At 38.8% G+C, this 23,439-nt stretch overlaps 1 protein-coding gene across 1 annotated transcript in view; it reads left to right on the top strand.

Moving 5' to 3' along the window:
- LOC105426785 (uncharacterized) overlaps positions 1 to 22,862 on the top strand; it is a 46,364-nt gene extending 23,502 nt beyond the window's left edge. Inside the window, exons 3-5 of the mRNA XM_089085075.1 lie at positions 5,877 to 5,995; positions 10,211 to 10,304; positions 12,969 to 22,862. Of these exons, the coding sequence (XP_088941201.1) occupies positions 5,877 to 5,995; positions 10,211 to 10,304; positions 12,969 to 13,136 (381 nt within the window). The 3' untranslated portion in view covers positions 13,137 to 22,862. The remainder of the gene's footprint in view (positions 1 to 5,876; positions 5,996 to 10,210; positions 10,305 to 12,968) is intronic.
- Positions 22,863 to 23,439: the final 577 nt, after the last annotated feature.

The following is a 23,439-nucleotide window of genomic DNA, read 5'->3' as shown; positions in this document are numbered from 1 at the left end:
ATATCTGGTACCAATAATGGATATCAGGAAGGTAATATCTACTATCAATAACCGGGAGGGACTAACTGCTTGGCTTTTGTAGCTCAAGCTGGTCGCCCGGTTTCGCAGAGCGTAGAATATTACGAATATTTTAATAAATTAATATAGTGTGTAAAAAATATTCAAGACAAGTTGTGTATTAGGAGGGAAATAAAATAAAATGACTTTTCATATCAAATAAACACGTCTAAAAATAAAATTTTAATTTGAAATTTGTTGTTGATTTAAGATCACCATCAAACATGATTAATTCACTACTCGTGCATTATTCATTTTGAATGATAATTGAATTCAGCATATTTGATGAACGTTGTATAATATTTAATATAATGTATGCTACTTCTTTTTTATTCCGCCAAAGCATGTTATAATATACGCTTCAATTTATTATTTAACGTAAATCGGAATTCCTTCTCTCGATTGAACTTCGCATTCAAGAAAATATCGTGCCTCATTGCAATTATCGATTAATTATTTTCTTTTCATGCCTGTCTGATTTCACCGCTAATGAGACGAGTTTGTTCAATAATGGGACTCCAAACGTGACCTAATTACGTCAAATATTTCTGCTATTGTCCGCGCAGTACGCAGTACTTAGGTTTCTGAAACTTCTTCGAGGCCACTCGTATAAACCGCGCAGAAATATCGATCGCGCAAAATTATAACGAGCGTTAATGTCGCTTCCGACGATAATTAAGTATGCTCCGTGACACGCGGAAGTGGAGCAGAGAAATAGATGATGGACGTGACTGATCGCGGTGGGGCAGGAGTCGTTGCAAAATTCCGGTTGCTCCCAGTGATTTGAGAGAGGATAAATTACCGGAGGAGAGAACTCGCGAGCGGCAGAGAGAGAAGGAGGAAGTCGTGGCGACAACGGCAGTCGCGCGTGAGATCCACTTATTCAATCAGCGATATTCAGGCCGATATAAACAGCGATCCTCCGGCATTTGTCGACGACTCCAGTGGTTCCGTTTCTCGTTATCAGGGCGCATAAGCGCGATGACAACAATACAAGGAAACAATCTCGCGGACGCAATAGCGGTCCAATTCATTTTTTTCTCATGACTCGGCTCGAAATTAATCTTAGAACCCGAGAAAATGAAATTTGCGAAACTTAATTTAGTCTCAACTTTAATTGCGGGGGCATTAATTGCAGGAGAATTGCGGCGTCTTGCGCGCAAGAATTTTAATATCCGGAATACTGAATGTGAAATAAATGATATGAGATAAAATGAAACGTTATAGGCGAATCGGTCTGTTTTATCACGATCCTGGTGATTAATTTTTGATAATTATATCCAATTTATTTCTTTCATTATTTCGCGTTAAATGTAATTGTCGCGCGATAATTTCATGTCCAATAAACGCGATATAAACAAGACAGCGAGTGGTTTCCGTTTTGCGAAAAAAGGAAACTATAACCACGGGCGGGCAATTGGAATCGTTAATGGACAAATTGTTCGCCTGCGGGCGTTTCGGTGTTTGAACGCCGATAAATTTGCATGTTCGACAGGAAAGGGCAGCCATTACACAAGCCCGCGACCGCTTTCTGATCGTTTTCGATCCGCGAGAATTGGCTCAATTTGTTCGATTGTTCTTCTGAGAGGAGAAAGGAGAACTCCAATTGTGCTTGACATGTTCTCGTAATCGCAACACCCAATGGCGCACAAAATGTCACATATTGTCTGTTACATTTGACTTATTGAACATTGCTTGAAAAGTATTTCCGTTGTCATATTACAGCGTCTACTAAATTCTATATATAAATTTGGTACAACAGTTTGTGTCTTTTATTTACTCGTTTCAAAAAGAAAGAGTCTTAATAAACAATAAATAGTCCTTCCGAGGCGAGATATGCGTTGTCCTGGGAGTACGAAATATACGGGCGAAAATTACGAAAGCGAGACGAAAAAAAGGGATCGCAAAGAAAAATAGATGGGAGGAAAGAGCGTGGAAACTTTGGCCGAGAAATTCCGCCCTTCGTCCCTTCGACTGTTTGTATTCCACCCTTACTCGCAGCCCTTACCAGCCACGGTCGCTTCTTTTTGCTCCTCTTCGCGCACGCGTGCACGGTCGTTTGCTTTTATTTTACTTCGCCCAGACTTCGTCGTTGCGAATTCACCCGTGCTCGAATCCGAATTGAAAGCGGAAATTGCGAGATTCGTGCGTGATCCTTGCTTATTAAAAGCAGCGAAAGAGCGGATGGATATTGGTACGTCATTGACTCGATTTCGTATTCTCCGACGCAATATACACGTAATTGCTAGGTCGCGACAAAGTTGAAGCCAAGTTGAGCTCCAATCAGTTTCCGTCCGTTACCTCAATACATTTGATCCGAGAGGAACCTGAGATTCTATGAGAGTTGATTTTGCACTTTTTGCAACATTCTGAGGCGCTCAATTACTATTTAACTACTTTACAAAGTCTCTTCTGAGAGGTGAATTTTGAGCCGCTTACTTCGAAAACAAGTTAAATTAATTTCAAAGCATATTGAACATAAATGCATAAATTGTTCTTGTTTATACTTTAGTATAACTAGAAAAAAAGAAAATTATAATTAAAATAAATATAATTAGATAATTAGATAAATTTAAATTATTATATCTAGATAAAATTAATCTCTCTCTCTCTCTCTCTCTCTCTCTCTCTCCCCCCTCTCTCGCTCTCTCTCATAAATAGATAGAGACTTTATATAGAGAGAAAGAGAAATATGTTATAATGCGTTAAAAGACTGCATCGTAACGGACAAAGATAATCGCTATGATATAACGTCTATCGAGCGTTGTAACATACCGCGCTATAAAATGCTAAATAACGTAGATTTCACCGAACAGATTGCAAAAGCGGATCTCGCTATTCCGTAATGCAACTCGATGATTTGCGAAACATTATTAAAGACCAGTAAACTCGACCGTGAAGCACGTTCGATTGGTTGCTGCGGTATCAAATCGAGAGAAAGAGAAAGAGATAACAGCGGAACCGACATCGCGAACGTAATCATGCGAGCTTGATCGGCGAGCGAGCGAATAATTGCGCCAGTCCAGCTCGAAATGTATTTCCAGTTTTATACATACTTTATGGCCGCGGGATAGATTTTCCCGTGTTGTAGAATTGCACTCTGTTTCGCCGTGTGATCGTTATATACGGGCAATGCTGCGCAAAAGCTCAAAAAAATTAACGTAGAAAACTTCGAGAAAACGAAACTAAATCAACAGTGCGGAACTCTGAGTTTTTAATGTGTTAAAGTTTGATAAAGGATGTATTGTATATATGTTAATGTTATTTATTTTACCCGAAATAGAAATGGAAATACTGGCTACTTTTCAACTGGCAATTATACGAAACACACGGTTTTTATGAGCCGATACAGAAAATTTAAAACAATGTTATATCAATATTACGTATGGAGCTAAATTAAGTTAAATAAAAAAAATTCCACATTTTTAAACTGTAAAATTTAATCCTTAATTTAGAATTCACTGTATATCATACATGTTATATTATTACTTGTTTAAATGAAACGAGCAATATTAATGCATAGCAAATTAATTAAAATAGTTTTTGTAATATAACATATTTAAAGTTAATACTCGGAGAGTCAACATTCGTAATATCATTGCGTTTTTGCGTAATATCATTGCGTAGGCATCGGTGGATTTAGCAATCAAAATCTAATACAGTTTTCGAGAATCGTTGGATTATCGCGCGTCAATTTGGCTACTATTGGAAACGAGCATGGAAATAAAAAGGAAGAAGAAGGGAACGGACGTTAATCGCGAATTTGTTGTACCACTTTCGACTCGTATCGGAACGAAGGATGGAGGAATGAGATGGAGGTTCATCTGAATCTCGATATTCCCGTTTACGTGGCAATTCCACGAGATCCGATAAAATCGCGCTTTCCCCTCTCCTCTTTTCCATCTCTCTCTCTCTCTCTCTCTCTCTCTCTCTCTCTCTCTCTCTCTCTCTCCCCCTTCTCTCTTCCTGTCTCTCTCCTCATCTCTTTCAGAGATTGTCCCTGCTGACTGTTCCGCTGTTCCGGAACGGCGAATCAAGAAGTTTTGGCAACGAGCTATCTCGCGGTAACCCGAAAAAGAGAGGAAAAGGGAAAGGATCCGATCGTCGAGAGTAGCTCCTCCAATCCTCTCCCCTTCTTCATCGTGGGTTCCTCTTTTCGCTGCTCTCCCCTTCGTGGCTCGAGGGAAGAAGAAAGTGCATTCTTGCTGACAGACGGCAATTTACGACGTATCGTAATTTCGACGGAAATACATGGTTATCGCGGAATATCTGGGGTGCCAGCAAAACTGTTGCCAAGAGAACTTTGCAGATGCTGGATAATAGTAATGAAGAAGCGAAATGGTTTGTGTTGATAAAGCGAAATATTTGCCTCGCGCTACGTGATCCAGGTCGATTTATTCCAGTGGAATGGCGAAATTTCGTAACTTCTGGGATAATATGTTATCTTATGAATTTTCTGTGGAGCTATTATTAAATTAAAAGTAGGGTAAAGGATGGGAGTAGCTACAAATATTAAAGATTTAGATTTCGTAATTTTTACAATTTTTTTCAATAGCGAAAATTGACAATCGGATCGACACGATCGTAAATCTACACGAGCTAAATTTCACGCAATTTCACTCATCCGTTTATTTCTGCCAAAACTGTCAAGCGAAGGAACAATCCTACGTGTTTCTCTCGTGTGAGATATCGTGCACCGATTAAAGAGCGATTTATCCATGTTCGCGGTATAGAAAATCCTCGGGATGACGGATGCCTGCATCGCGTGCGAGGGATTCGTAGAAAGAAGACACACACGATCTCTTCTCGCCCGTCGCGTGCGCGAGAGAAGAAACGACGCTCGACGTGGTTTCAATATTTCGGTCACATAGCCGTAGATTCGGGAAAGTCGAAGAGCGGAAACCAGATCACTGGGGGTGGGGACGCGTGGGATGGAAGGAAGTCGAAGGATTTTTTTCTCTCTCGCGGGAGATACGTTCGACGAGAAGGCGTCCTCCTCCTTCTGCGTAGGAACTCGCTCCAACAAATCTTCCCGGGAAACCTCGAACTCGTCGAAGACGTCCCGCGAAGAAGTCCCGACGAAGCCTTTTTCCCAATCCTCGTTCACTTTATTTGAGAGCGCTATAGCCTCTCCAGCGAGCTTACTGTCGACGTTCCATGTTCTATTATTCTACACTGAAAAAAAGGACTGTTTGATGGAACAAAATACGTTCAATCGAAAATAAAAATAAAACAAAGCACGTAAATTGACGCGACGAATGTTGCCGACTAAAATATTGTAATTGTTATTGATAAAATTTGCGTTATTGGTTCGACAGAATTGATATTTTTTTAACAATAAACAAGCCGAAATATATATTTTTAAAACAATCAAATCATAAATGGTATTAATCGACGCACAGAGTCTTAGTGTCGAATAATTTTTCTTTTTTGAATATATAAATTCAAAGCATATGCTTATATCCACGTGTCGTTAATTTACAAATTTACAAGCGTAGCCCGCTCAAAGCTATATCTAGATTCTCTCCTTCTTAATAAATTGATAATCAAATTTAAAATCAATTGATCCCTCAAAATTTTTATTGCGAAAAACATCACCCCAGCCAGGAATCAAACCTGGATCACTCACTTTCCGTGCGAGTGTCTTAATCACTGAATGGTCGCATGTGGTGATATTTTTTAAATAAAAGTGAGATTGTCGATTTTGTTTATCCACACGGGCTTTTCTTCTTCTCGGCGCAACATTTCCGACGTTACATCCGAAATTTACGAGTGGAAAACGATGAAATATTCAAAAGACAATTCATCGTTTGTTGCAGGTCCTTTTGTTCCCCGAGGAGGGTTGGGCGAGAAGCGCGAGTAGTTCCTACTGGACCCTGACGCCGTTCTGGTGGAGTCGGAGCCGATGCAAGGTCGTCGAAGTCGCTGGAACAAGAAGGTGAGGGAGCTATTGTGAAATTATACGTATTATTACGTATTATTTAAACGTATCGTACATCATTTGACAATTTCATAACATTCCATTCCATTCCAACGGTTTCATCACGTCTGTCCCTTTATATCTAGTAATTATCATGTGACATCTGCGTTTATAACGCGCATCTCGACGGTCCGATTATCCTTGTCGCGATAACGAGCTCATGGGAACATACTGTAGACGTAAAGTGGATAGAAGCGGACAACGCGAACCGAGACAGAATACCGTATAAACGGGATATGGTAGGTATCTTTCCCCTCTCGGCGGTCGTATCACTTTGGGAAACTGGGGCCCGTCTAACTTTCCGGCGTCCATAGATTTCGGCGCCGTTAAGGTCGCCGCTCGGCGGTCGAAGCCGATAAGGGGTTCGCGATTTATAGCGATTCGTTCGATCGCGCGCGCGCGCGCGCGCGCGCATAGGAGAAAAGACGCCCTCATTGTCTTCCTCCGAATGCTGAGAGCCATGATAAATCTCGAGGAGGTGGAGGACGAGTCGGCAAGCAGGCTTTGGACCGTGCGATAAAATCGCGACGCTTTACGACGCTCGGGATCGAATGTCGTACCTCGAATTCTCCGGAAAATCCTGAATTTCTTTGTAAAAAAATTGCTCGCAAAAATATTGCGCGTGACATTTATTTTAATAATTGAGAATGTATTAAAAGAAAGATATTTAAATATTTCATTCAATTACATATAAATCGAGAAAAAATAAAAAATAACATTATATATTAGGTGCCTAGATCCTGACTGCCAAATATTGCCAAGCATTTCTTTCTGATGTTTAAATATCTTGTTTAAATATCTATTTCTATGATTACTAATGGCGGATTTTTAGGCATTAAACTGACATTTATTTCAATTCTTTAATTTTACACTATTTCTCGTATATAATTCATATTTTAAACAAAATGATATATAAAATATATTTTGGAAGAGTTAAACTCGAGCAAAAAGTATATATCAGTATTTATTATTTTATTTAAAAAAAAATTATATTATATAATCATCATCCTCTAAGATAGAATATCAAGAGAATTTGAGTTGAAGATTTTGCTTAACCGCCCAGGTCGTACACCGATTAATATATGACCAAAATCGGTTTTGGGGGGGCATCTTTAGTGCAGCATGGACGTCTCCGCAGATCGAACAGAGTTTGCGGAAACGACCGAACTTGCCTAAATATCCTTCGGCTGCTATAGAGTGCCTGTATTCTCCGTATCACTATCGGGCTACGCCGACGAACCAGACTGCTCGTCTTAGCAAACACGTGCTCTTGGCAGTACAAATCAATTCCCACGCCCCTTTCCATGGACACGTGTACGGTTCGCGTTATCCTGACGAGGATACCAAATACAAACGATATTATTCCGTGACCATGTGCTTTGACCGATTGCTCCGTTTACTCCCAGTTCGGCTCCATTTTCAAAGAAAGACACTCCATCTCGATTCCAATAATTTTCTTGATCGATAAGAATCATCACGATTGAAACACCAAGATAGAAACTAATAAAAAATCACCTGAGACCTCAAAGATTATTACTCGGATTTTCAGTCGTTGCTTGGTCAACAGAAATCCTCACTGGTAGAATTCTAAGGTATCTATATCTAAGCCTCGAATCTCGAAGATCGTTACTCCATTCTAATCTTCGGTCTTTGCTCGGTCAACAAAACTTTACCAATCTCACATTGGAGCGCTGGAGATAGTTATATCGAAATCGAATTGATCCCCAAAAAATTACTGTTTTATACCGATTCCCATCATTGCTCGACCAACAAAAGCTTTTACGACAGGTTGAAACGCGACGACAGTTCGATCGGCTCGTCGGCCGAGGAAATCTCGCCCATTTATCTTCATCGAGGACTTCGATCTCTCACGCGGTGCAATCGACTGCAACCAAATCCAAACCGATTGGGGATACTCGACAAATATGTCGCAATGAGCTCGTCAATTTATCGATAATGAGCCAATACATGCTCTAGAAAGTAAACAATATCTCGAGGATATGGATAATATAACCACTAACGCACATAAATTATCGACGTCATTATCGTCACTAATTGGAGTTCGTGATGTTGCTAATTGGCATTCGATATCGCGCAACTTATTTTTTTTCTTTAAGCTAATTAATAAAGAATATTTTTATTATAAACATATTTGTATTGCAATATTAATTTATCTCTTCTTTTAACTGATAGATACAAATTTATATACTTATTATAAATATTTGATATTTTTACGTAAACGTTTGTCGGAACATGTTGCCACTGCCACGAATTAATATCCAATTCCGCGTATATGTTCATGTTTGCTGCCAACTGTTACTGCAATATACATATTAAAAGTACTTCATGCGAAATCATCGATATCACACGCATCGCCGAGAAGTCGAGGGTTGAAACATGATTATCGGGACGTGCTTACGTCACAAACATGACGAAGTCACATATCTATTATGCATAATCGCGTAAACGCCAAAAAAGCGATACCTTCATGCCTTTCTTCGGCGGTTCGGATTTTTTTTTCCGTACGTCCTTTCCTTCGAGAAAAGCCAGGGAAATCAAAGCAACTGGCGCGACGAGCTTCGAATGTCGGATCTGCCACTATTCGCCTCAATGGAGGCCGTTTAAACTTTTAATGATCGTCGCCGGTCCTCGAGAGCTATCTCCGCCGGAATAAGCCCCTCGAGTCGACTGTGCGGGTGTGTTGGTGAACTCCGCTGCTTGCACCTCTTTTTTTTCTTCACCTCTTTTATGCAGAAAAAAGTTTCTCTTTTCTCGAATATTTTTAGATAAAATCTTTTAACTCAATACCTATTATTTTTATTTTTATTTTATTTGTGTATACATCGTTATTTAATAATTTATATTTGAAAGAGATAGAAAAGCTGAAAGTGAGAAAGAGAAAAAAAAAAGAAGGAGAATATTTTCGAATATATCTACGTAAAAAATACATATCTTATTATTAGTTTTTAAATTTTTTAAAATGAAAGAAAAAAAAATAACTTTTATATGCAAAATAATTTATATTTTAATCTAAACTGATAAAAGATAAACTTAGAAAATCCTAAAAGAATTTATAAAATAATTAACATTTTCTCATAAATAAATGTAAATTATCTAAATATGATACATATTTACTTCATCAATATTATTAATATAATTTATAGTTTCTCCTCTTATAATAATTAAATTGTTATGTAATAATTAGTTATATAAAAATCTAATAAATATGTATATGTGTATGACTGAATATTCGAAATATACATTTTATTGTACTTTTTCTTTTTCTTATTAAAAGGCCACCCCTAGTATTTCCCGTCACCAATCGAGTGAAATTTCTCCTAATCTTTTCAATAGCTCTCTCTTTATGATTTCCCTTTCATTTATTGCTTGAATGAAGATTCTGCGGCTTAAAGTCAAAGCCCATTCTAACGATGATTATCGATTAACAACGTGCACTCAAGATAATCCTTAAAAATTCCAAATTGGTACTTCAAAATTTAAACATCTCAAGTTTAAACATCTCCAAGGATCTCCAACATCCGACATAATAATTTTATATTAATATACAATGATTTACAAAATTAAACTACGAAAAATATAAATTCTTTAATAATTATAATTATAATGGAAAAAAAAGAACTGAAATGAGAAATTGTTGAGCAACTTGAATTTTGTTTTCTTCGTAAATAATGGAATATAAATTTTCACGAATTTTTACGAAACGATAGCAACTGGTAGGATCGCCTCCTCACGATCGCCTTTTGTAAGCATACACAATGCTTTCCCATCCTTGTGTACTCGGAATAGAGGGTAGGAATACCGAGGGTCAAAGGTCGATCTCCTTCTTAAGGATTATGTCAAAGACGAAAAAACGGACAAGCTGAAGACGGGGAATTGATAGTCCTCCGCTTATATTCTGTATATATCAAAATCGATTGTGCTTCTTTGACATTTCTTTTCTTTTCATTTTAATATATATGTAAAACTACTTATATAAATATACAGGGTACATCTGGAATACCTGCGGTTCTTTTTATTTGTAGATTCTATTACCGACTTTGAAATCGATGAAATCGATTGTTTCAAAAATGTTAACAAAAAATGTTAATAAAAAATGTTAACAAAAATGTTACTGGCCATAAGATTTTAATTCGCAAAATGATGGTGTTTCAGGTATAGTACTCAGGCGAAAATGGTGGACACGGGTACGGGCACACTTTATATTATCGGCTCGTTCAAGAGAATGACTACCGATCCTGATTTTAAGGTATGAATTTATATAACTAAATTTAATAAATATGTTTCTTAAATCAAAATTTATACGTTTTAAATTTAAATTATTTTTTTAATAAAAATAATTTATCAAAATAGAACATATTATTTCCTAATTCATAATAATTCATCGTAATTTTAGAGATATTACATTCTGTACTTTCATTAATGAAATGCGTAACAAATTGTCAGAATAATTTGTAAATTAGATTTACTTTGTTAGCCAGCTCATGTTAATTATTATTAAAGTTAATTAATATCAAATGCCTGTGTTTAGTAAAGAAATAACCTTTAACCTTTTCAAAGTTACACTGTAGTTATTACTACATTTTAGCATTATATAGATATTTTATCTTGACTAAAATTATGTAGAAAATGTAATATAATATATATTAACAATATATCATCAAAATGTATAAATATATAAACATTTTCTTTTATTAAGTTTTTTTTTCTATTTTTCTATTTTTCTATGTCTATGCTTACTTATGTATAAATAGCAAATATGTAATTTTAAAAAAATAATATTTTTTCAACAATAAAAAGTTTCATTCATACATTTAAGTTATACTTTGCATTATACTAATTATTTTTTATTTCGCCAAAAGGGCGTCGGCGAGGTTCGCACAATCCTTCCAAACGATGCACCAAGCGTTATATCGGAAGCTCGCAGTCCGTCTCGGCTAATCTGCAGATTGTCGGATTACGAGAAATTTTGTGTGTCTCCGTGATATTTCCGCTTGCATGAGCAACGCATTCACGGTACGACGTCGGGATGCGAATACAACGTATCTCCACTTTGCGCGCGTTTCTCCGCGTAAAAAAGTATCCTCTAGTGAATATACGCTTACAGTTTTCAGATGTCTCTATTGCACGAAGATGCGCATGCGGCAGGAGGATAATTAAATAAATTAAATAAATACACGGCAACGCGGAGAATTCTCCGTATCGCTGTGCATTGTAAAACGCGCGCGCGCGCGCCCATTCGTCGTTGACGTTTCCGCAATTACAGAAACAGGTCGCGCGCGTTTACTGCAAACAAATTAAACGAATTGAAGAATCGCGTCCCCGGACCGCGGATGTCCGGCCCGGTGGTGCGGCGTGAATTAGAGATCGCTCGGCGCGCGTAGAAAAAAAAAAAAGGCCAACCTCGTCCGAGCGATTCCGCCCGGGGTGCGCGAAACGACCGTGAGGAAACACGCGAGAGCGTGACGTTGCGGTATTTCCCGATGATAAATTTCATATTCGTCAAACACGCGAAATAACGAGTTATCGAATTTATCACTGGGAATTATAGCGTCGCGCTCGCTTAATGTCATAATCACGCGTCGGTGGATACCGTACGTTGAAAAATACGATTCTACGACGTAACGGTCGTTAATCTTTTTACCGAGAATACGCGCCGTGTCCGTTCATCATCCACCGATCAACACCATACGACGACCCGCCTTCGTCTTGCGCGATTCGGAAACGCGTTGTCGCGTTATCGTTCACCGCGACTTTTAATTTCCGCCTTTTCGAGAGAGGAGTCAGATACAGAAATCCGTGGAACTGGATCCCGCTGGAGTCTCGGAGAGTCGGGAATAAATGTCGGCCGACAAAAGGCGTCGACGCGTCCCACGTGTGTACGTAACGTTGATGGCACGCGCCTCGGGCACACGCGTTTTCGCGACGTTTATCGAGCGGCTGAGAGGAATTCGCGTCGCGAACAGACTTTTTCCGCGGATGGGAAGACCTGGATTTTTTTGCCTCCCCCTACATGCACATATTCCACAAATGCCTAAAGTGGGTGCCATTGTGGGTGCGCAAACGACGGGGGAGTCGTATAGCTACCGCGGGCAGATTTTACGATGGCACTGAAAACTCGAAAACTCGCTGCAACGTGTACATGCGCTTCTCCTCGCGTGTTGCCGAACGTAACGTGGGCCGCTAGTTTGACCACTGCTGTCGTGAAAGTAATATTCGTGCGCCAACGGTCGGCCATAACTGTCGCACGTGCAATTTTGATGGGGAGCTAGCTTGTGCGTAAAGGACCGATAGGGCAGTCAGCGCCACGCTCCGAATTGACAGACGTGAGCTTGCCTGTATTCTAATGATCTGCCATTGATCGTCGGAACCGCGTCCGAAATATATATATTTCCACTAATAGCGAGAGCACGAGCTGGAGCATTTTTAAATGTAAATTACCAAAAAGAGCTCCGGGACGTTTTAATTAACGCAGATCCGCTTTACGGCAATTTTTTTTTCCAACTGGTTAACTTTTAATTACAAGCAGTCCGACCAGGGGATTTGGACGGATGCTTTTGGCCGCGCCCTTTTGTGCGTAAAATGAAGCAGCTGTACATTTGCGTTAGAAAAAAAAAAAAAGAAGTGGCATGACACGAGGAAAGTTCAGCTAAAAGTATTCTTCATCATATTATCGTTTATTTGTGATGTGTTATTATTAATAGAGTTCCTCCTCTTTGTTAACTCACTCTTACTCTTTTTACATACAGCATGTTTTCGCATTATTTACGTTATTGATGATATGTGCCGTGTTGCTGATGTGATATCCGGGTGACGTTTTAAAAGAGACCGCAGGAGACTCTTCTTGAGTTTCGTGTGTACGCGAGAGCGAACGTAGTGATATCGTATCGATCTGCTTGCCGCCCTGTTACAGCTGTACCTGACGTCGAACGTTTCGTCGAGCGACTTCAACATGGGCTACAGTATGACGGGCACGCTGGAGCGCGGCTGCAAGAAGACCAACTCCTTCCAGATGACCCACTTCGCGGTGATACGGCGGCGGGACTACGAGAAGGCGTACGAGGACCCGAATCCCACCTAGTGTCCGTCCACACCCACGCTCTCCGAGTGTGGGGACTGCGAGCATTACACGTAGCTGTGGGGGCAAGGGGCCGCCGGGGGATGGGAGGGGAGGGGGGGGGGGAGGAGGAGGAGCGGGATGCACTTCCGCGTGCGTTCGCGTTCGCGCGGGGAAAGTGCACTAGCTGCTCAATCATGGGATCATCGGGAAGGAGGGACCTCCTCGACAGCTCGGTCCGACGAACGAGATCCTCGAGACGAGATGGATCGCGAAGGCGCTCGATCGCGGATCGCCCGTGATTGAGAAAATCACTCGGAGAAATATCTGTGTACGACGTTAGATCGCTAAATCGCCTATTCGCTTTTCTCATTTATCGCTCGCTCCTCAAAGACATATGATAAAAATGGAGAACGAAACGCGCGTAGACGAGAGCAAACGTAAACATTGTAAGAAGTGAGAAATATGACGTAGGAAAAGTGAAAGTGGATAAAGAGATGGCAGAGGGAAGAATAGCATAGGGGAAAAAAGGCAAATGTCAATTCGAGTTATATACATTTCTCTTGTAAAACGCCGTAAGAATGGGAGATAATAGTATAAAGGATAGAGTGTGAAGAAGTTTTAATTCGGACAGAATCAACATTAGCTCGTGATAATAAGAGATCACGGAGATGAAAGATGGAAATGAAGATCAAGATAGAGTAGATTACGAGGAAAGACGAATGTCGGGAGCTTTAATTCTTACAGGATAAATATTCCTTTCACGAGATTTCCCACAAAATAAACGCGAGTCTCTCGATAACCGAATTCTTTGAAGATAGCAATGCTCTTTTAACTTTCAAGATTAGGCAAGCGAGTATAATTTTTTCACCGAGTTTGCGGTTTAGGTTTAATTAGCGTTCTAACGGATTACGCGGTAATCTTTCTGTTACCTCGAATTGTCAAGGTACGTCATTTTCGCGCAGAATCGAGTTCGAGATCGGACGAGACCTGGCGGCAATCTGGAAACGACAGCGACGCATCCACTTCGAGGAGGTAAGAATGGCCGGAGGATCGTTACTATCGCGAAATACAGAAACGAAATACCAAAGTCGAGTGGCGGCCCTGCGCGACAGAGCCAAACGTCCAAAGATAGTCCTTATAATTTAGATTGAATTAATTAGCTCTTAATGGAAGCCGTCGAGCGACGCGATATATCTATAAGCAAGGAAGCGTAACTTAAGGGCAACGTTGATCGAGAAGACGCGTTGAGAACTGTTTTACCAAAGTACTAGCACGTAAGTCACTTGCAACTTTCTGCCGGCGATAATCCAAGATCGCAACATACACTCCTCCAACTCCATAAGGTACATTGCTTCTCATCGATGCATCAACGACGGCTGCCGCCGCCTCGTCGAGATTACAATTAATAAGTGATTAGCGACTAAGGCTTTTTCTCGGCTGAATCCACGGCGAATCAGCTGCCTAGAGTAGAATTATATATGTGCCAATTCGTAGCCATCGTTGACGAGCACTGTACCTGACAATTGCTATACAGAGTCAGAGCGCGCGAATGCGCACGGTGAAAAGCCCGGGACGGACGAAACGATGTTTTCAATTCTACTTTCGCGGCCAGCGGAAAATCCAAACGCGTCTAAAAGAGATCTGTAGAACTCACTGGGAGGGATTAACACATTGAGAAAGGGATTAAAACCTTGGTCTTTTAGCCTTGTGCGACATTGCCAATTTCTTAAAACAGCACCGTCCGACTTTTAACGCTTCGATGCTCTTACAATTGTGTTCGGACAAATGAAAAATTTAACACATTCTTGCGTCCCTGTAATTTCTCTTCAATATAAAAAATATTACCGTGCCTTTTTGATTCTTGAAGTGCGATTTAATTCTCCGATACACAGATCAGTCGCTTATAACGACGTACAGAAAGGGCTCATCGGTTTACATCCTCAATGATCAAGTTTCTTATCTGGCCGGTTTTGCCGATAGACGTCTATCGCATTTCGAGAGTTTGACGGTTCGCTAGAATGGAAAATTTCATATATATAGCTATAGGCCCGTGTCAGGACGCCGGTTATAAATATCGTTTCGTCTAAGGCTTTATAGGCAGTATATAGCTGTAGCGTGTAGCCGGCTTACAAGGTATTTCAAAGCTTGTTACGCGCCCCTTTCTTTGAGCCGGCGTCGACGGACGTCGCTCAAGGAAGGAAGAAAAGAGAGAAAGAGAAGCTTCGCTGCGCTGACGCCGGACACACACGTGACACACAAAGCGAGAGAGATCTCCCTCGCCTTACATTACATACGGGATCATCGTGAGCCGGTGTTGTAAACGCGTAACACGATACTTATTTTTGCTAAAGAGTAGGAAGTCGCTCACACCAGCCACGACGCATCCCGATGAAATCTAAGTCAACGATCGCCGATCGTTCGTTCGAGACGCGATGTGGTGCCGACAAGTCGGGAAGAAAGGAAGAGAAATTCTTCGTTAACGGAACGTAATCAAAGATTCGACGAAGTCTTTCTGAATTATATTTTATTAAATGATTGATCTGTAATGAAGTTATGTCGTTTAAATGTTTAAATGATTTATTTGCTAAATTATTATTATTGTTATATGTTCTTTTTCGTGATTAACGATATTACCAATGTTATCGATGTTATGTTGCGAATCCAGTGTGAACGTCGAACGAACGATCTCAAAAAGTCTACTATGATAAATTCGTCGTGCGTAACTCCCCTTTATAGTCCTCGATGAAAATCTAGTACCTTCCGCTTTTGCTCAAGGAATTACTTGTAATACCAAATAAATATTATGTGCAATAGTGCGCAAGAAAGTTAAGTCGCATTTTGATATTAAGATATGCATTGCGTTAAGAGCTTTCGTTTAACTATCGAGACAAAGTAAGTATACATTTTCGAGTGTTGGGCAAAATTTTAGAACGCTATTTTAGATTGTTTCCCTTAGAGACGCATTATTGATAACTGTGACGTATATCTATGTCGAGAATTCATTAAAGTAGTTCTTTCAATATTGAATTCAATATAGATATCCTAAAAATCTATTTTCATTAATTTTAATTTCAACTTTGCTAGGATTCTCATTAACGAATATTAAATTAGTGATCTGTGAATCTCTAAAATAACAGTAATTTGATAATTGTCGAATCAAAGAAAAATTTAACATTCAAACGAACTTCCAGAGAATTTAATTAATGTTTCTCACTATTAATCTCCAGATTCATGTAAATTTCTAATAAATTGAAATCCTTAAATTATTAATAAAGTTATTAATTCAATTTTCTATGCATGACAGGTAATGAAAATTTAACGTGCATTATGCTGAAAGGCTATTAAGTAGAGAAGAACTTTGTGGCTGACTATTTTAATCGTTCTTGTTCTGCAAAATAACGCGCGCATCGACGTTTTTCTCGAATTAACGTGGATGAAGGCAATCGAATCCAATCGGATTTCTCAAGCCTCCCATTTGAGTGGAGTTACATGTAACAGGGTTTAGAATCGTTTCGCAATTCAAGGGATGAAAGGGAAGTTTCCTTCAGCAGTTTTTTGCAATCCTAAGTTCCGCAATAAAAATTCTGATCGCGAAAGGAATAATTCTGTAAGTCGGTACTGCTCATAATACGGTAAACTCTCGTTAGTCCGAGTCCTCCTACGCCACAGATCCTTCTCTAAGTACTACCTTTCACGAGCTACTAGTTTCGAGTTTCTCCGAATTCGCTCTAACGAGGGTTCATTGTGCTCGTACTTACCATTCGGTGTGTCAGAATCGCGTTCGTTACTCATTATCCATGTTACTTGGATTGCGAAAATCAAGTAGAGAATCGATAAGATAAATGTACCATTGCATGTACATAAGATAAAACAATGTGTAAAACCGACACGTATACACTACGTACACACGCACACATACAATAATACCCGTCGCAGGTAGATGAAATTTTGTCAAATCCTTGTTGATGTTGTAGAGTAATAGATTAGCACTCGTCAGTCATTTCTTTTAGTCGATCTAGTCCTTAGATCTAGCACGAACCGCCCGTCATAGTTAGATTGTTGATTTTCGATAGCGGCGGATTATATCTAAGGGGTTAAACCGAGAACGCTCGCCAGTGTCTATGAACTACAAATTCAGGTTCTACAAACTCGAGATAAATCGATAAGGAAAGTACCGAAGTGATAAAAATTTTCATAACTCGTCTCATCTCTCTTCCGGCCGAAGGTTATTTCTTCGATAAAACGTGGCGCTTTGTTCGACGCTATTCGCTCTCTTTCATAGTTGACGAGAAGCCTCGCTTCCGTTTTATGACGCCGTGGCTCCTGAGTTCAACAACGGAATTTCCGGCACCGAACGAGCGAGCGACTGAGCCCAGACGAGACGTCTCCCTCGGCTTCCTGACTTTTAAGATTCATGACCGCCGGTTTATGACGCTCTCAGTTGACGTGACTTGACAGGAAGCCGATCTATGAGCGCGGAACTTGTTAAGACCCTCGCCAAATCGCGAATATTCGATACCCTCCCGCTCTTTTATGTTCTATCGATGCCATTTACGGCCGAAATTCCCGCTGGCTTTAAAAGCCCCCTCGCAAAACGCGACAAATATTTCTGACTACGTGGCAGTGAAGCGCAACGAGATGTCGATAATATTGGAAAATTTCCTAGATGGTCACAAACACGCGTCCATTATGTTGCGAAAATACCGAATCAATTTTTTTTTATAATAGAAATATCGAAGTATCAGTCTTTTCAAACTATAAATAAATAATTCAAGTCTTACACTACAAATCTTACTTTTTGAATAATTAGATTTTTAAATTAAACTTTAAGATTTCATATCAGACTTAGTGAATACGACTGATGTACGATCAAATTCATAAACTGAAAAATCATAGGAAAATTTCCGATTAAATTTTCTCACTGATATATCGATCGCGAAATTCAAAGTGTTCTGTACAATTGTTATTTTCGGCGTATCATCGACACGCTGTACATTATTCAGTTCAAACTCGCTGCGAGAATTCTCGGTTTCGTCTTTGGCAAAATAATATTATCGTCTCGCCTAAAACGTTAGTGGTCGTGTCTTCACTTTTCGGGGTAGTCTTCTATGTATAGCCTTTTAGGATGATTTAAGTGAATACGTACGTCCGATATCACGGTCCCTCCTAACTACTTAGCCGTAGTCTAGACCCACTGATGCACGCTTCCTTCGAGTCTAAAGAGAGGTCACCTATCTTCGTCTTCGAGCTGCACAACGGGTCTCTAGTCTATCTTATCACGTCGCGCTACTTAATCGCATCCGAATCGTCCAAAATATATATTCAGGCGCGCCAATTTAATTTTCACTATCTTTTTTAATTAATACATTTATTTAATAATTTCCTAAATATAATTATGAATTCAATAATATTTATAAAGTAATTTTATTTCATAGTAATTTATAGTTTTCTTAGCCTATTTAGTAAAGAAAGACTTTTTCTTGGAACGACGCTGTGTTTCTTGAAAAATTTAATGTTAAATCAGATCGCATAAAATAAACGTAATTATTACTAAAGCATTCTTGCTATTTTATAAGTACTTTTTAATATACAAATTTATGAAAGTACTTCAAAGACAAATCTATACTGTTTAATAAATCTTTATTTTACGTCGAGTCATAGTAGAGATTAAAAAACAAAATTAACATCGAAGAAAATAAGAAATTTATTTTATAGTTAATTTCGTTCGAGGTAATATACGTTAAAGACGTCGCGCTGTTTTCCAATTTTATTTTCATCTCATCGATGAAAGTCAAATCAAAATCGATCTCGGCAATCCGGATGCGACAGAGGAAGCGAGCCGTGCCCTATCTTTGAGATATAATGAGAACGTAGAGAGCGCCAAGTAGTGATCGTAGCAGAATCGATGGTTGTCGTCGTCGTGCTCATCGTCGAGCGTCGCGACGCCGTCGACGCTCCGTTTCCCGTCCCTCTCCGAGTTGATCTCGGTATCTCGCGTCTCTTTTCTCGCTCACTTTATTTTCCCCTCGTCCCCTCCTCCCCTTTCTCCCATTCGTTAGAACGCCAGTCGAATCTTCACCGCTCACGCGAACGTCGATCGGCAAATCTTATTTTTTCTAGGCGGCTAAGATCCTCGACTTGCGATCTCGCGGCCTCTGATTAATGCGCCGTGGGAGCGTCGACGATCACGACGGATCGGTGATGATTTTTATTGGGATACGACAGTCGGACTTCCTATGCTAACAGGTAACACGTTGAAATCAACAGACAATTAAAAAAATGAAATATTTCGAACGGAGGTAATATGTTTAAATCCAGAATTTGTCAAGTCCGTTTTAGATATTAGATATTAAAAATTCCGTGAATTCCGAATTTTTTCTCTGAATATTCTGGGCAACCATTGAATGTCACGAATGCCATGCCTTGTGGTAGAAATGCAAGACAGTTAATAATAATTTTAATTCAAATTTGCCGTATAATTCATAATTAGCTTGTAACGCGGACATAACTTTATCATTTATCATAGCACAATATCAAAATTTTTAAATTTTACAATTTTACAATTTTTTACAATTTTACAATTACAAAATTTTTGTAATAACGATGTCATTTTGAAATACTGTGTATATAACATTACAATGTTATTTATTATGACTTTATGATTTTTATCCCATGCTAATATCGAACACGATTTTTATATTAAACTAACAATATATAAATACATTTTGGGTAACCACGTTTAAAGTTACTAAACAAGTAATATAAATATTCAATAAATAGACGTGTCTTTATTTGTTGAACAAATGATCATTCAATCGCGATGTATTACGTAATATAGCAACTACAAAAATCTGAAAAAGAAAAACAAAAATGTGTTTGAAATTTGATGTTTCTCTGAAATTTGATTAATTCTCTGCTGTGAATGATTGTGCGACTGTCGTATCTGTGTCTCGTTGTAAAATTGATGTGTAGTCACATAGCAAATAGTGAGAGAAAAATGTATCCTTGTAACAATTGCTAAACTGATTATAACACTATACTGGTTTTAACAGAAAAAGCCAAAAAAAAAAAAGAAAGAAAAAAAATACGTACGAAACATTCGTATTCAAAGCTATGGCTGTGATCCTCATTAATTAATCGGTAAAAATCGATTCATATTGTGTATTCGACATTATATATACATAAAAAATAAATATATATATATATATTATATATACATACATATAGGTTACGGGGCGATATATTTAGTGATAAAAGGAAATGATATTTTGCACACACTGTTGCGTTTCGCGTTTCACTTTTTCTTCCTTCTTTCTTTCCTTTTTTTTTTTTTTTTTCGACTGGTCGGAAATTTACGGTTGCACGCTCCTCCGCGGCGACGGCGGCGGCGGCGGCGCGGCGGCAGCGGAGCGGCTTTATTTTTTTATCTGGTGCTAAATCCCAGAGAGTACTAACGTGCGATTTCGTTGATCGAGACATCGATCGGTCCCTAGGTATTTTATCCGGCGGCTGGAATTGAAACCGGTAGAATTTCAACGGCGTAGACACGCAAAAAATGATCTCGACAGCGCCGGTCTGAAATACGGAGCGATATTTTACGCGTGATTCATGAATGAAAGCAAAGCGAAAACCTGCGATACAAATGTGGCTTCCAAAAACTACAAATCGTTTTTTTTTTTTTCGATATTGCGTAATTGGATATTATTCTCTCTTGTATAATAAATATTAAAATTAAAACAATCGCTTGAATTGCCAAACATGGACGCTGGAATTACTTTTTTATAACCATATTACGAATCTTAAATTGAAAAATATTTAATTCTGTATGTTCTGTATGTAATTAAGAAATATAAATGGATACGGTTTACTGTAAAAGCTGGCAATTTTACGTTATGCGAAAATTTACTTTTATCCGAAAATCATGTTAAAAAATATTGTCGCTTATTTCAGAAAGTCAAAGTATAAATATACATCCGCAATGATCTGCGATGATTAACATGCGATACACTCTTCTGTATTTACAGCGCGGAACTTGGTGAGATTACATCGGTTTTTATTCCTTCGCGTATATCGGGGGTATATTATAAAATAATCGATGTTCGCATGTCGGCGAACGAATTGCTCATTGTTTTCGCGTTTGATTGAGAATCAAATCTCGAAATCAAAGCCGTTAGCGTGATAGCTCCTAAGGTCTCTCTGCGAAGCCACCATCAATGTGTAACGCACGCACACACACACACACACACACACACACACACACACACACACACACACACACACACACACACACACACACACACACACACACACACACACACACACATACATACACACAAAATTCGTTTAACAACGTACGTCTAATTAATCGATTAGGCCGTAGGCTTAATGAGCGCGGTAACATCGCGCGAGATTGCAGGCAGGTACGCGCGGTGAAAGGGCATTCAACAGTGGCTCTTTGGCTGACTGTACACATTGATTGCGTTACAAACACAGCTTAATAAACGGAGCTTTGCAACAAACGAGGATAGTGCGGACAAAAGCAATGAAAAGTAAATGCAGAATTCAAATGGGGGAATAAACAAATAACTCTTCTGCGAAATTATAATTCTATCGTTCCAAATGTAATTTTTTTAGCTCAAATTTATTTACGTATGAATTAATAGAAAAATTATTACTTTCAATGAATTTATAATGTAAATAATTGCTCTTAATTTGTTATTATTTTGTATTTTAATATTTATTACGGAAGATATACTTAAGGTGAAAATATATTTTTTTCGAACGAATTTTATTGTTCAATTAACAATTAATTTAATCTAAATTCTTGATGTATATCTTTAAAATGCACGTAACGCAGATTTTGCGAATATTCTTACGTCTGGTGATACAAATTGCATTATTTTAATTTACGCTCCTACATGTAACGTCATGTGTAACACACATGGTCGTAAAGTCTTTTCGTTCGCATATTGCATGGAACCGTCATGAAAACGAAGTAACGAAGATAGAAAATTTCATTGTACACGAAACCCGAGGCTGTATATTTCCTACGGAACGTATATTTCTCGCGTAAACGTGTAATCGCACATTGTATTTTACTCTTGCCACTGTTGTCACGCCGTTAATCGCGCGATACCGTGCGCCCGAGAAGATGCTCGAGATCTTCGAGTCTTCTCTCCGTGCCTGCGTCTGTAAAATGAGCGACAGAGATAATCAGTTGACGAGCGATTTCTTCGTTTCTCCGATTGCAAGCATGATAAACGGAAAAAAAATCAAAATAGTCCTTTCCGGGCGCAGCAAAATCAAATAAAAGTCACGTAAGATGCTCTTTCCAGCCAGGAGAGAGTTGTCAAAGTTAAATACTAATTAATAATATAACATGTCTCTATGTATTTGTCTCTTCTTAATTTTTCGATGAAAGTTTATCGTGCGTGCGAGTCGCTTTTGTTAATGACGTTTTGATATATACAAAATTGTATCAATCAAAAGATTTATTTTGTGAACGAGTGAATGTTGATGTGCACAAAGCTGACGTTGGACTTTTGTCATAAGGCCGGAAAGGGTTAAACGAGAAGTACAGATAGGCAATGCTGTTAGCGCTAAGAAAACTGCCGGAACGAAGAAAGCGCGCGAGTTCGATGTATTTTCACTACAGTCCTGTCTACAGTCAATTCATTTTGTATCTATACCTAATCTATGTATCTATCGTCATAATTTATGCTGAATAAATGTTACATTTACGCAGAACGAATTTTCGTCCTCCCCTTCCAGTGTCCCTTCGAAAGTGCGAGAATCTAATCCGGAAAACGGAAGCACGTAACTCGAACGACACGGAGGTAATTAGGATAGCGTAGCGAATTATGTAGACAGTGAGAAATGGAAATAGTACGCTGAGAAGTTCGATGAAATTCGTTTAACTTTAATTGACTACTGTTTCAAAACACTCGCGAATAATGAAGGATAACTTCCCGGTTCCGATGGCAAGTTTGCCGACGATAAGTAACTCTTCGTCGAAGAACTTTCCTAATGTAACCGACTTTATCTGTCAGAATCCACAGATCCTCCACGGACCCCAGCGAATTAACACTTTGATCTATCTTTTCCTCCAATAAAACAAATTTCCTTTTTATAAGTTACGTGTAAACATTATAAATAACATAATGTTATAATTAAAACAAAAGCACACCATGCAATTGGATATTCCGTGATCTTTATCATGTAATCTTACAGAATTACAGCAATCTTATAGAAAGAAAATTTCATTTTTTTAGGATTCAATGTTTAAAATTTCAGTCATAAATAATTTATGTAGAATATTCAGAGC

This window comes from Pogonomyrmex barbatus, unplaced genomic scaffold (assembly GCF_055798465.1).
Source record: "Pogonomyrmex barbatus isolate J1 unplaced genomic scaffold, ASM5579846v1 scaffold1, whole genome shotgun sequence".
Lineage (NCBI taxonomy): Eukaryota > Metazoa > Arthropoda > Insecta > Hymenoptera > Formicidae > Pogonomyrmex > Pogonomyrmex barbatus.
This window is presented reverse-complemented; position numbering and strand designations above follow the sequence as displayed.